General features: G+C 36.9%; 1 protein-coding gene and 1 long non-coding RNA gene across 2 annotated transcripts; one reads left to right on the top strand and one right to left on the bottom strand.

The window, feature by feature from the left end:
* The first annotated feature begins 4,286 nt into the window (after positions 1-4,286).
* LOC309481729 lies at positions 4,287-5,461 on the top strand. The gene is made up of 2 exons (XR_014200096.1): positions 4,287-4,671; positions 4,736-5,461. It is a non-coding gene; the product is annotated as an uncharacterized lncRNA (long non-coding RNA).
* On the bottom strand, positions 5,033-12,406 carry nt5c1bb (5'-nucleotidase, cytosolic IB b). The gene is made up of 6 exons (XM_082146729.1): positions 12,197-12,406; positions 11,934-12,101; positions 9,931-10,060; positions 9,500-9,622; positions 9,156-9,340; positions 5,033-6,521 (listed from the first exon to the last, which is right to left on the bottom strand). Exons 1-6 carry the CDS (start codon positions 12,302-12,304, stop codon positions 6,156-6,158), a joined length of 1,080 nt encoding a protein of 359 aa, XP_082002855.1. The 5' UTR covers positions 12,305-12,406; the 3' UTR covers positions 5,033-6,155.
* Between the last annotated feature and the right edge of the window lie 1,329 nt (positions 12,407-13,735).

Genomic DNA, 13,735 nt, shown 5'->3' with positions numbered 1-13,735 from the left:
AACAGATTTTTGTGATTAAATACTGTTGTTATTAACCTGTCTCCCTGTGTTAACACTATTAGGCAGTCCAGAGTGCTCTGGTGACTCTTGAATGTGCCTTTCCTAAGCTCCAGAAAACAACTGAGTCTGTTGGGGAAAAACTGATTTTGTGATGGGAAAGAGCGGTTACCAGTGTGCACGAAGTGACTACTCAAGGACGGGTAAGAACCTTTGGCCAGAGGTCAACCTAAGGCAGGGGGTCACGCCGACACTGGGCATCTCCGAATGGAGGTGTTTTATGTGAGATGGGTATTAGAGTTGAGCAGGTGACTGTGAGTGGCCAGCAGCATCAGCAGATCACTGAGAGGACGGATGGGCTGTGAGGAGTTACGGCACGCCTGACCCAGAAAATGTGAGTCCCTCTAATACCACTCACCAGAAAAACTGCATTTATTGTATGGCTTGTTTTTCATTATGACAAGTGTCTGCAACTATGCCAGGGGACAACACCCTGAAGAGAAGAAAATTATAGATTAAGAGCTAATGGGAATGGGCTTTCAAGAGCCAGCTGAGACCATGAGGGGACTGTCATTATTTGTTGTGGAGACAGTAACAAAACTTAATTTATGTCAGGAACATGATGCTGGTTGCCTTATGGGCAAGGGAAAATTATAGAAGTGTTGATATTGAAATAATATGTCTGTAAGATAGTTTTAACTCCTGAAGGTCATTAGACATGTTGGTGGCTAAAGATGAAGACAGCTTGTGATGAGTTAAGAGAAATTTCTGGATAACAAAGGTTTGGGGAATGGAGTATTTAAACTAAAGATAACCTTAGAAATGCTCATAGCATAATGTATTTTAGATTGTTGTAATGGTACTAATTTGAGTTAAACATTTGTATTTTAAAATTTGTGAACTATTAAGGGTTCTAGACTATGATTTATTTAGTTACAGTCTTAGGGGGCTGTTGAAAAGATTATTTGTTTATAGTGAGAGAGACTGCTGAGTGGAGGAAGGGTACTCTGTCTGTCTTTCTGTTATCGGCCTGATAAAGCAAGCTGAAGCAAAATAATGATAATGAACAAGAACAACCCAGCTGACTTTTCTAAGAGAAAATGAATAATGAACAGACGTGCTTTGAAACTGGTTAAGAGACCATGTAAAATTAGATCAAAGCTACAGGAAAATGAGAAGTTTAAAATCTTATTTAAAATTTAAATATGTTTAGAGTAAACACCAAAAGATATGAATATGAGAATATGAGCGGTTCATAGTCAGGTATGCGTGTGTGTTTGTTTGGCGGTGACAGCATTGTATGTTTTATGAGTGTTAATTCATGTTTGGTATGTGTTTGTTTAGGGGAGCTATTCCGTTAAGGCAAATGACAAATTTTAAAGAAGCCAAAAATCTGATGAAAAGACAATACAGAACACGGGGCAAGCTTTAAGGTGATTAGTCATCAAGCACTGTCTGGCAGTAATTATTTTTTACATTTATGGTGTTGATTTGAATTACTTTCTGGATCAGTTTAAGTATTTATGTAAATCTGAATTGTGAAGTTGCAGATTGTCATCCATTATGAGTTGAGAAAATGGTACAGATTTGATGGCAACAACAAAAGTGACACATTGGCGAAGGCAATATCAACTTATCCAGAGAGCCCTTCATATTTATGAATATTGTGAACTGAACAAAGAAGGAGAATGTTGTTTGACTGATACTGACCAAGTCTGTACACCACGACCTGACCTGATAGAAACAATTGATGACTTTGACATTGGAAAATGTTTGTTGATGACTGACTTAAGAGACCAAACAACAGGCCTGAAAGGCAGGATATGCAGTGAAACTGAGGGCCGCTGTCCTTCAAATACTTCGATAAGAAGATGAGATTGTGGCTTGGAGTGAAGAATGTAATGTTTTGTTTCAGAGGCAGAGAAAGATGTCTGGGGGAAAAAACCCTGCAAAAAGTCATTCTTCTCCCTAACAAAAGTGTTGTATGTGTGTGCTAATAATAGGGACTGTTTCAACAGGGAACGCCAGGGCAGATGTGGCAGCGAAGGCCGCGGCAGCACCGCAGACAAAAGAAACTACGTACTTTACTATCTGACAGTAACCTCGACATTTGTATTTCTTTACAGAGCATGCAGACTTTTGATACAGGGCAGAATGTCAGGATGGATTGTGTCGAACAGAACTGATTCTGTTCCAAATGTAGAAATATTGTTTTGTTGACATGAGCAAAGTGGGTTGAGTGTTTTTCAGGTAAAACAAGGACCCTGAGTGCTATTCAGTGAGCACAATTATCTGGTGACAATATGTTTCAGGCTGTTGATTCGACAGGTCACACCAAAAGGGACGACCGGCAAGACAAGCGGTCAATAACAAAATAGCTAGGGTCTGCATTCACAGGTGACAGCAGGCAGGAAATGGTTCAGTCCAGCGGAGGTGCGGTCGGGATCTGAGGGAAAATCTTGTAATGCACGCAAAGTGGTTGGAGAGGGTGAAACCTGGGTCCACGCCTCTCACCTTAGACTACACCAACCAACCTCAGCAACCCCACGCGCCGACGCGGAGGGCAGTGAGGGATCAAGGACGTGCTAGTAACGTACCTCCCTTGCCAGCGAGGGAAAGCCCATTGCAACGGCACGCAAAGTGTCATATTGGTGAAGACGGAATGTCCATGGGGCGAACGAGATGATCAACACACCTGGAGGAGGATGTGGACCAACTAATGGTTTAAGTTTAGCAGAATAATTTGTTTTGTGATGATTTTGATGATTTTATTTGATTAAATCAAACTAGGGCTTAGTATTGATATGGATCTAATGATTTGATTGGTGCAAATGTTTTCAGGGAAAGTAGAAAATCTATTCAATGATGACTCTTAGGGTTAGATTTTATTAAATAGGGTATTAAATAGAGCTTACTAAGTAAAACCATTGCCCGATGGAATTAAAAGTTAACAAAAAATGGTTAGGAAATATGTGGATGGGCGTGGATTAATGGAAAAGGCTGAATGTATAGGTTATGATTGTATGTGTTATTCTGATAATTTTGTTATTCATGGGTGAATATGAGTGCGGGAATGAATGTTCAATTGGCGAAAATGACAGTCCATTCTGATGATGAAACTGGTGAACAAAATGTGACTTTGAAACTGATAGCGGAAGCTATCGTAACATGTGGTAAATGAATGTTTTTTTATGTTTTCTGTTTATGTTTTTATTTTTCTTATTTCATTTTTGTTGAATTTTTCTGATGTTTTTATTTTTTAGAACGATGATGATATGTAAAGAGGGTTAAAAGCAGTAGCCATCCGTGTTACGAGATGGCATACAAGGACAGGGTTTGAATATGAGGAGTTTTCCTATCTACTTTATCTGTGTTTTTATAGCATGTTTTGTTTTCCTACTAAATATTAATCCAACTTTTTCTTGTTTATACTGTAATGACTGAGGGTCCGACCTATAGTGTTGGGGATGCAATGACAGAGCTCGTTCGTCTAGCCCGGTTCCAGAATAAACCTTTATCTGCTTGCTGTAAAATTAAGGGTCTATCCCTGAAAAAATAGCCTGAGCTTATTTAATTTTAATCTTTTTTCAAACTAGTTTTAATTCTAATGTTTTGCCTAATAGTTTTAATTTTAATCTTTTTGTCTGCTAAGTTTAAGAGTATGATCAGTTATATGAAATTGAGAAATGAGAAGTATAAGTGTGATGTAAGACTTGAACTTGGTACGTTTCATTATGATTATTAGTACTGTGTGAGTGTTTTTGATGAAACAATTATCAATGAATGATAAAAAGGGAGGAGTGTAATGGGAGATTTTTGATTTTCATTACTTACTTTGATTTTCATTAACATACACTAGATTGACTACTATGTGTGTTGCTGACTATGTGATATAATGATTGATGTGAAACGCCTGCGAAGCAGGAGAAGAGGGGGAGAGCTTTGAAGGCTGAAGCCCTGACCCCTAAGGTCAAAGGGCTGTCCAATTTAGGACTTGCAGACTGTAAGTTAAGCTAAACTAAAGTTCAGTGTATAATAGGATCACTGGTGGAGTGTCTTATCCATCTCTGGAGTTTAAAGAACCTTGGAAGATAACAATAACAGAGTATAAAGACTGGCCTGCCCCTCCCTCCTGGTCGCACTTGTTCCACAGACTGTACTGACTACCTCTGTGTGGCAATTGGGCCTCTTGCAAGATAATAAATTACTTTTTAATGATCATTTGATTCCAGACTGTCTCTTACGCCAAAGATGATTGTTTAGTGAATTAAACTGCCATAACACTGTCGATGAGTAATTAGCTGGTTTAAAATTTAAAACGAGCGGTTCATTTATAAATCCATAAGACCTTACCTTTATACTGTGGAAATACAAACCGGAAGTCAGAATGCAACCAATACAGCACTGAAAAGGGGAGGAGCTACATAAGCTCTATGGGTGAGGCAACAATTATGTTATATACAGGGATTATATACAGTGAGGCAACAAAGTCAGCTGCCAGCTGCCAGACTTTCGGACCCAGTGTTGATTTGATTTCGTCCTTGGGAATTGATTGTATTTTTGGAAGTTGGGCATTGCCACGGCTAGTGCTGTTGAAAATAGTATTGCTCAGAGACGCATTGTTTAACATTGTTCACATTTTGGTTGACGGGGTGAAAACAGATAATGTAACTGGTAATATTGTGTGTAATGTAAGTCACCAAATATGAACTTGTAGAAATAAAACGCTTGTACCAAGAGCTGAGAACTAAAGTGGAGGATTAATGGCTTACATTTTTAGCTGTTCATCCCACAAAGCTATCATATGGCTTTAGAAGACTTGGAACATAGTGTTCTGCAAGTGTTGTGGATGACTTTTATGGTTCTTTTGTAGTATCTCCTTTTGTATTCCACAGTAAAAAGCAATACAGGTTTGGAACAACATGAAAGTGTCAATTAACTCTTCCTTTAATTTGACTCTTTTTTTTTTTTTTTTTTTTTTTTTGCCTTAAAACCTTAATTAGCTATCCCAATTACAAGTCTGGAACAAAACCAATGCAGCATAAAATGTCATTTATTGAAACCGCCTGATCACATTTGTAAACATACAAATAGCAATGCATTTCCATCTGGAGCTTAGGAGCTTACACATGACAAATAAATGACATTTATGAGACATCACATGACAAAATAATTATGAAATTCAATGACATGCAACATAACCTTAAAATCAATCGTGTTTTTGATCATTTTAATACAAGCAGAGACATCAACACATTATGTAACTCTCATTTGCAAAACAAGCAATGTGTGGAAAGCAAATTAACCTTGGAGAACTTTGATGAGAACATATCACAACAGTAAATGATTGCAACCATAAAGCAGCATAATGGGCAGATGATCAGCCTGTATTGCCAAGAAAACTCTAATAATGATAATGAATGTCTCACTTTAATGAAATCTAATGTGAACCTTGTTGATCCTCCTCAAAAATAAGAGCAGTGCATTCAGAACAGACAGATAATATCTGTTATAAGTTGACTAAATACATTACAAAATGAGTCTGTGAAGTGTTTATTTGTTTAATTTTCTATTTATAAAATAGCTCTTTATTAATATATAAAGCAAATCAAAGTAAAACAAATATTCCAAAAATTATCAAACATTCCATATAAATATAGCATATAGGTAAATATAAAAAATATATATATATTGATAGATGATAGATCCTGTAGACAGATGGATGGACAGATGGACAGACGATGACAGATAGACAGACAGACAGACAGACAGACAGACAGACAGACAGATAGACAGATAGATAGATAGATAGATAGATAGATAGATAGATAGATAGATAGATAGATAGATAGATAGATAGATAGATAGATAGATAGATAGATAGATAGATAGATAGATAGATAACAGTATCAAACATAAGGCCTTTACATGTCCAAAAAACAAAAAATACTTTTCCAGCATTATTGCTAATTAAACAAGTTTTGCTAAATTTTTTGTCTATAAAATATATTTCTACACTGTTTACAAGAACACAGCACCCTAATATGTTTCCTTACATATCATAAAACAGGGGTAGATATTTTCATCTACACAATATTAACTATATAATAAACTCCCTTAGTGACTAAGGCTGACCTGTAACATCCAAGTGTCATCTTTTATTTCTGCTGCTTTTCTGGTTCAATCAGTTTCCCTTTGTTATATTTCTGCCCTATCCCATATGGCACGTGGGCAGAAATAGTGCCCATCTCCGTGGCCCCTTCAATGTGGAACATCTGATCATCAAAGAATATGTGAGGGCGAATCTTCTGCAGCAGGGGCCCTTTAGGGGCCCCAGCGAGAAACAACGCCTCATCGATCTCCAGGCCCCAGCTTCTGAGTGTCTTCAGCACACGGGCCCCAGAGCTCGCTGCACTTCTGGCCGTCACCAAGAAGGTACGGATAGGGCAGTTCAAACGCTCGTTCTTGGCATAGAATTTCTTCTGGAGCTTCCCTAGAGCCTCCAGAAAGCACTTAAGAGGACCCTGAACACGAAATAGAGCAACGTGTCAGCCAATGGGATTAGAGAGAACCTGATCATCTATTATTGGCAGCTGCCAATGCTGGAGCAATTACAGCAGTCCACAATCTACATAAAATAAGAATCTTAAAGGTATAGTTCACCCAAAAATGAAAATTAGCCCATGATTTACTCACCCTCAAGCCATCCTAGGTGTATATGACATTCTTCTTTCAGACGAATACAATCTGAGTTATATAAAAAAATGTCCTGGCTCTTCCAAGCTTTAATGCCAGTGAATGGCCGTTTCTGTTTTGAAGTCCATCAAAGTCCATCTATCCATCATAAAAGTGCATCTATCCATCATAAACGAACTCCACATGACTCTGGAGGGTTAATAAAGGCTTTCTGAAGTAAAGCGATGTGTTCGTGTAAGAAAAATATCCATATTTAAAAATGTATCGACTAAAATAACTAGCTTCCGGCAGACGGCCGTACGCATTGATTTACGGTGGAAGACTAACCCTTGACCTTGACGCACAACGCAATGACGAACACAGAAGCGCAGAGGATAGAGCAAAACAAAACACCAGTCAAGAATTAGAAGTCTAAAATGAGAATTTTTAACTCTTTCCCCGCCAAACACGGAATTTTCCGGGTTTTATGAAAAAGCGCTTCCCCGCCAAACACGGAATTTTCCGGGTATCCGTGTTTTAGGTGGTATACGGTAAGGAAGACCCGCGCGCATGCTCTGAAAGAGTACGGAACTTTTTGATCAAAGAAACAGACTGCGATCGGCTCAAACATGAATGGAGTAGCGAGAATGTAACGTTAGGTCAAAATATCTGAAATGAAGAGGTTTACGGCTGATCAAGTACTGGAGGTGTTGATGGACTCGGAGTCCGATCACTCCTTATTTGATCATTCTGAATCTGATCGGGACGAAGTAGTTAGTGAGAGAGATGTTCATGTCACAGAAATCTTTATGCACAATGTTGGATAATATATATATATAAACACTATAATGTTTGTGTGTGAGTGTGCATGTAGGCTATTTGTGTGGCTGTGTGCATAAATATGAGCGTGTAATGCCCAAATTGTTTCTCTCTTTGTGCACATTTACCACACTGTAATATGTATTTACAGGTGGAACTATAGATATAGAATATCGTGCAAAAATTGATGATTATGGCTTACATCTTATGTAAACCCCAAATTCTAAATTAGAATATTGTGAAAAGGTTTTCATAAGCTGTAAGCCATAATCATCAAAGTTATAACAAATAAAGGCTTGAAATATCTCACTTTGCGTGTAATGAGTCTACATAATATATTAGTTTCACCTTTTAAGTTGAATTACTGAAATAAATAAACTTTTGCACGATATTCACATTTTTCGAGTTTCACCTGTGTGTATATATATATATATATATATATATATATATAATGTGTGTGTGTGTGTGTGTGTATCTATGTCTTTTTTATTGAAAGTAATTCCAATTATTCATATAATTATTTACAGGTAGAACACAGCGAGGGGGAAATGTTTCCACATCCTGGGAAATGTTACTCAGTGTACCACTCAAAAGCAAATTACAGTGCCTAAATTTTATATATTTTAGATTTATTTATAATTGTAATTTATTTTGGAAGGTTTTATATATGATGGAAAAGACATCTGAATGTATTCTGCTTGAAAATGCACTTGTTTGATAAAAATGCCTTTTTCTCAGCTTTTTGTCCAGAATGTTGTGTTTTTGACAAAACCTATCTATGTTCAAGTGGCAATAAAAAAAGAAAAAATGAAGATAAAATAATTATTATTTTTTTGTTTAAAAGCAGACGCTCAGATCTTTATTTTGATATGTAGCATGTTCATATATTCATAGAACAAAATATTCTGTGGGCCATTCAAATTTAGCTAAAATCGTCAAAAACCCTGGCGGTGGCTGGCAACTTTTCAAAAAAATGCTGGCGGGGAAAGAGTTAAAGACAAAATAATGTCAGAGGAGCTTGAGTTTGTTGCCCAGCCCTGTTTGTTTTAACCGTGAGAGGCGTCAAAGCTTACGCTACACCTACATCCTACGTCATATATTGTCAAGTGTTACTCTTTTGGCATAAGTTGACTTGCATAGGCCGTCTTCCGGAAGCTAGTTATTTTAGTCGATAAAGTTTTAAATATGGATATTTTTCTTACACTAACTTACTTATGAAGGCCTTAATTAACCCCCCAGAGCCGTGTGGAGGACTTTAATCATGGATAAATGCACTTTTATGGACTTCAAAACAGAAAGGGCCATTTACTGCCATTATAAAGCTTGGAAGAGCCAAAAAAAAAATTATATAACTCCGATTGTATTCGTCTGAAAGAAGAATATCATATAGGCTACACCTAGGATGGCTTGAAGGTGAGTAAATCATGGGCTAATTTTCATTTTTGGGTGAACAATCCTTTTAACCCTTAAACACATACCTTGGGTCTTTAGTGACCCAGGACATCATTTAATACCTTCCCCCTAATTTTATCTCTGATGACTCTAAGTGCAATTCACCTTTATTCCTCAAGGTGGTAATGTCTGATACACAGTGTATACAGTAGATGCCATGCATAGAAGAAGAACATCATGTGATCCACGTTTAGTCAAAATACCTGACATACCTGTGCAAGCGGTTTGTTCTCATTCATTTTCTCATGCTCAAAGAAGGTGTCCAGGCCATGCTGTTTCACTATGATCTCTGACTCATCTGAGAAGAGCACGGCGTCCCCATCAAAGGCCACACGCAACTGAGTCTCAGACCGCTGAGTCTCCATATCAGGCTTAAACATGATGGCTGCCGCTATACCTATTACAATGAACAAAATGCTACAACAGCCCCTTTAATGCGAAGCAAAAAACACTGGGTAGTAAAGTAAGAAGAACATTCCTAGAACCCATCATTCCTTTAGATGTACTGTAAATCCTTGATTTAGCTACATTACAGTTGTGTTTGTCATCAATTTACCTTCCTCAATGGCCTCGTGGACTTTTGAGGAGTCTTTTGAGAGGTAAAGGTTAGTCATGTAGGCCTTGAGGTAGTCAATTGGGCTCTGACCTCCGGTCATGCAGAATCGCTCTATCGTTAGATCTGTAAGAGGGGAATTTTCATATTATCATTCAGCTACTGGCTACTTTATCTTCTAATAGAATTTCATTGCATTCCACTCTGTATAATTGACTGTATATTTTCCCTTGTATGTTGTACATTGTACTGTATTTAATTATATCCTTAAGACAAACTACTTGTATGTGCAAACTTAATTGTCCAATAAACTCCAAAGTCAACTTTCAGTTCAACTTCAATTGTAAACTTTTAAGGATTGCTCGGAATTATGACAGTTTGTCCAGGCTTATGTAACATCCAGACCAGAATGCAGTGAGAAATTGCACACCTACCATAGTGATTTATGCTGTTAATGAGTCGCACCCCAACTTGGGCGTGATTATTAGTCACAAGAACAATGTCAAACAGCTCTTCACTGTCCGGATAGAGAATCCTCAGCCGTTCATTTACAGTCATCAGTGCCTGTGTGCACATTACAAGGAAGAATGTTTTGTTTTCATAAGAAAGGAAGCAAATATCTGTGTGTACATGTTATTCTGGAAAATCTTTACTAGCAATGTGACATAAATGGAGAGTAACATGATCCTGCAATACCTGAGGCTGCAGTTTTAGGACCTAATTTCTAGGACCCTAGTTTTTTGTATGTACTAGCAGTTTATACTATTTCATTGCACTTACTATTGCTTAAAGGTAGAGTGGGCTTTTTTTTTTTTCATAAAACATTTTGTTTTTCTGATTGAAACTCTCTTCACATCCTGATAGCAATCAATAATGTGGTCTAAATATAAAAAAAATTACATATATTGTCTGTGGAAGTCGCAGGATTAAAAAAATGTTCCGCTAATCATTGCATTCGGTCCGAATGCAATGATTGGACATTGTCAGCGCGTTCGATAAGGCTATGCAGAGTTGTAGATACACAAAAAAACAATAGAGATGGCTTTTACAGTTCCTCCTGAACCAAAACAATGAGCGTATGCTGCGTACCATGTCGTAACCGTTATTTATAGATGGCGACCTGTGACATTCCACTCTGAGATGTTCACATCCTCAGAATCGGATTTGTGCGTTTCTATGTTAACACTGTCAACACCGAAATGAATCTGCAGCAGTCAGGTGGTACAGGTCAGAGCTTTGTAAGTTGTTTACGTTCGTTATTGCAATGTTATGTGCTTTGAGACATGAGGTAATTTAACGCCGTCTCTTATGACGTTTTGCTGAATCTGCTCTGGCTGTGTGTGTTCATGTGTTTTGAAGGAGGCGTGGCTTTGGAGAAGGGAGGGTGGGATCTAATGCTTTTAAAGCTAGCTATTGCTAACCGCTCCGAATTTTCTAACCCTACCTTTAACTCTAAGCATTACTGTTGGTGACCGTCTCGACATTTCTAACCTAATTTGGTTCAATATATGAGCTCCTATAATCTGGTTATAAATTCAGTTTTCTTGGAAAGAAAGAATTGACCAGGTGGTTATGCAAAATAAAATAAAATAATAATAAAAAATTGTCGCTGGTATTGCAGGATTATACATTATTGTAAATAGAATGTTTCTATTATAACTTGTGCACTTTCAGTATGGGCAGCTTCACTGATTAAAATTGGATTGCTCTAATGGTGCGAATTCTGTGAATCAGTTCATTTCAAAGAAACAGTGATTCAGTGATTCTTTTATGTCATGATATTTAGCCTACATCACAACACCCATATGCTCGAAATGTTCCACTAAAGAAATATGTTTGCACATGTTGCTTTTTGTTGAGTTTAAAAAAAGGGTGTGTTCACCATTGTGTCGCCTGTTGCAGTCATGATTCAGCTCATTAAAATGTCATTTAGAACATTTATAATTTTTAACTTTTTAACTTACAAAAATGAACTAATTTGTACTGAACATAAGTTTACATAAATATTTTCCAGTATTTGTAACATTTCTGCTATTCAGATATTAAAGAAACTTCATTTTTACCCTATCAGGCAAAACCTTGATAAACGTCAATGCTTTTCATGCTTTTAGATGGGACATGTCCAAAAGGTTCTCAATTCGATGAGTCGATAAGCGTTTGGGTCGAGAACTCAGTAATATAATGTATTATTATATTATTATATTCAGAACGATTTTTTTAATAGAAGCAATCGAGTCATTAAAGATCCAATTCAAAAGAACAAGCATTCTCGAATCTGACATCTAGCGTTCTAGATTCACTTCCAGTGTAGAGGGTTACACTTTACAGTATTCAATGTACGTATTACAGACCTTACCCACAAAAGTACTGAGTAGGCTAATGTAAACTACGTGGGTTAAGTTAAGTTTTGGGGTTCAGGGTTACTATTATTACCCACTTTAACGAAAGGAAAAGCAACTCCTGGCTTCAATGGCTCACTCTCGTGCTCTTCCTGATGTTGAACATACTTCTCCACTCCTTCTTCCTCATATATCTTCCTTTCCGCGACCATATCAAACAATGTCCGTGAAGAAACTGCGATAGTAACGGCATGTTTCGGCTTGGGCTGTTAAAAGACACGTCCAAAAACAGTGTTAGCATCACCCAATCCTATATATGAACATTGTTGCTTTGTTGAACTTGACAGAATAGCCTACTCACGGGTCGCGGTTTCGTTGATTTCAAGTTTTCAAAGTGCGCTTTAGCAGCTGCCCAGTCTTTTTCCTCTGCTGTAGCTTCCTTTTTTACTGTTGGTTTTATTTCGCTCATTGTTTCTTATTAAAAGGTCTGATAATGTTAGTGTGCTTGGTGAACTTCCTATGTTGAGTCAGGGCTGTATGAATGTCAGACATCGAGGAAACGTGAAGGGTTTGATGCTGAGGAGGAGGAGTTCCCTTTTGACGCAGGACATTTGTGCTTTCACTCACACAGCAGCGACTATTCCGAGACCCACAGCCGGGCATCACTGCGAACAAATATGCGTTTCATCCAAGATCATGCCACAGTTTTAACTCCTTTGTAAAAAAATATTTAAATATATAGGTCAGCTTCACATTTTTCTGTGATAGCCTACTGTGTGTTTGGGCATATAATATAATATGTTTTAAACTTTGACCACACATTTTTTGTTGAATGTTACAATCACTCTTAAAAATCAAGGTTCTTTATTGGCATATTGTTCCATGAAGAACCTTAAATAAAAAAATAAAAATAATAATAAAAAAAACCTTTTGGAGCCTTTATTTTTAAGAATGTGGTGTATTTGTATCACTCAATCGCTGTTTAGAGCAGACTTGCAGTTTTTTTTGTTCATAGCTTTATTTACACATTGATTTTCAATATTTTAAACACTTAATAAAACTAAATGTCTGTTCCGAATGTAACTGACGATACAATTTAATAATTGCAGTGCTTAAAGTCACCATGAAATTAAAATATAGCCTACCTTTTTTATGGAATGTTGCAGTATTTATTAAAAATGATTTATCCATGCACATCATCATCATTATTATTAAATCCATGTGCCCTCATAATCTTTACTCAGATTGAGGGTACGTTTACACGAAAACTAAGTACTAAAACGGAAAAGTTTTTCCTTTCTACAGAAAACAACATTGTCAAAATGATGACAGTGAAAATAATAAAATAAAATAAAATCTGCATTCTGCTGCCAGGCCAGTAGGTGTCAATGTCACTTTGTAATGTAAAGAAACACTAGCACATATAGACTGAACATAATAAGCATGCACATGAAGTCACTTTTTTCACAAATTCGTGTTTTTGCAGTTCACACAGACGATAATGGTATTGTTTTCAAAAACTTGCACTTTGTTTTCAAAAGTTTGCATTTTCAGGCATCCAAAATGCTCTTGTCGTGTAAATGAACAGCCAAAATGATATAATAAAAATAATTTTAGGCTTAAAAACATAAAGGAACTTACAATTATAACTTGTCTTTGCATTGGTTGAAATCACTCATTCAAAACAGGAAAGCATGCAGTACAATGTTGTGATCATGTAGAGACTTCAGAGCATGTCCATTTATACTGCACATTTTCTCCCAAAAAGTCTTACATTAAAAAGTCTTCTTAAATCTGATGTAAAAAGGCAAAAGAAGACAGAATATTATTAAATGAATAATGTATCTCAAAAACACAGGTGTGGTCACAGGGTTCCCTCAGTCATGGAAACCTGTAAATA

The sequence above is a fragment of the Leuciscus leuciscus genome (genome assembly GCF_965113295.1).
Source record: "Leuciscus leuciscus genome assembly, chromosome: 19".
Classification (NCBI taxonomy): Eukaryota; Metazoa; Chordata; class Actinopteri; order Cypriniformes; family Leuciscidae; genus Leuciscus; species Leuciscus leuciscus.
Note: the sequence above shows the minus strand (reverse complement) of the source record. Positions and strands in the feature narration are given on the sequence as shown.

Bases quoted from the DNA above. Each gene is read 5' to 3' on its own strand.
- nt5c1bb (XM_082146729.1), bottom strand. From the start codon at position 12,304: ATGAGCGAAATAAAACCAACAGTAAAAAAGGAAGCTACAGCAGAGGAA. The intron at 9,623-9,930 runs GTAGGTGTGCAA...CCCCTCTTACAG, and splicing joins TAACAGCATAAATCACTATG to ATCTAACGATAGAGCGATTC. The intron at 6,522-9,155 runs GTATGTCAGGTA...TTTCGTGTTCAG, and splicing joins AGAACAAACCGCTTGCACAG to GGTCCTCTTAAGTGCTTTCT.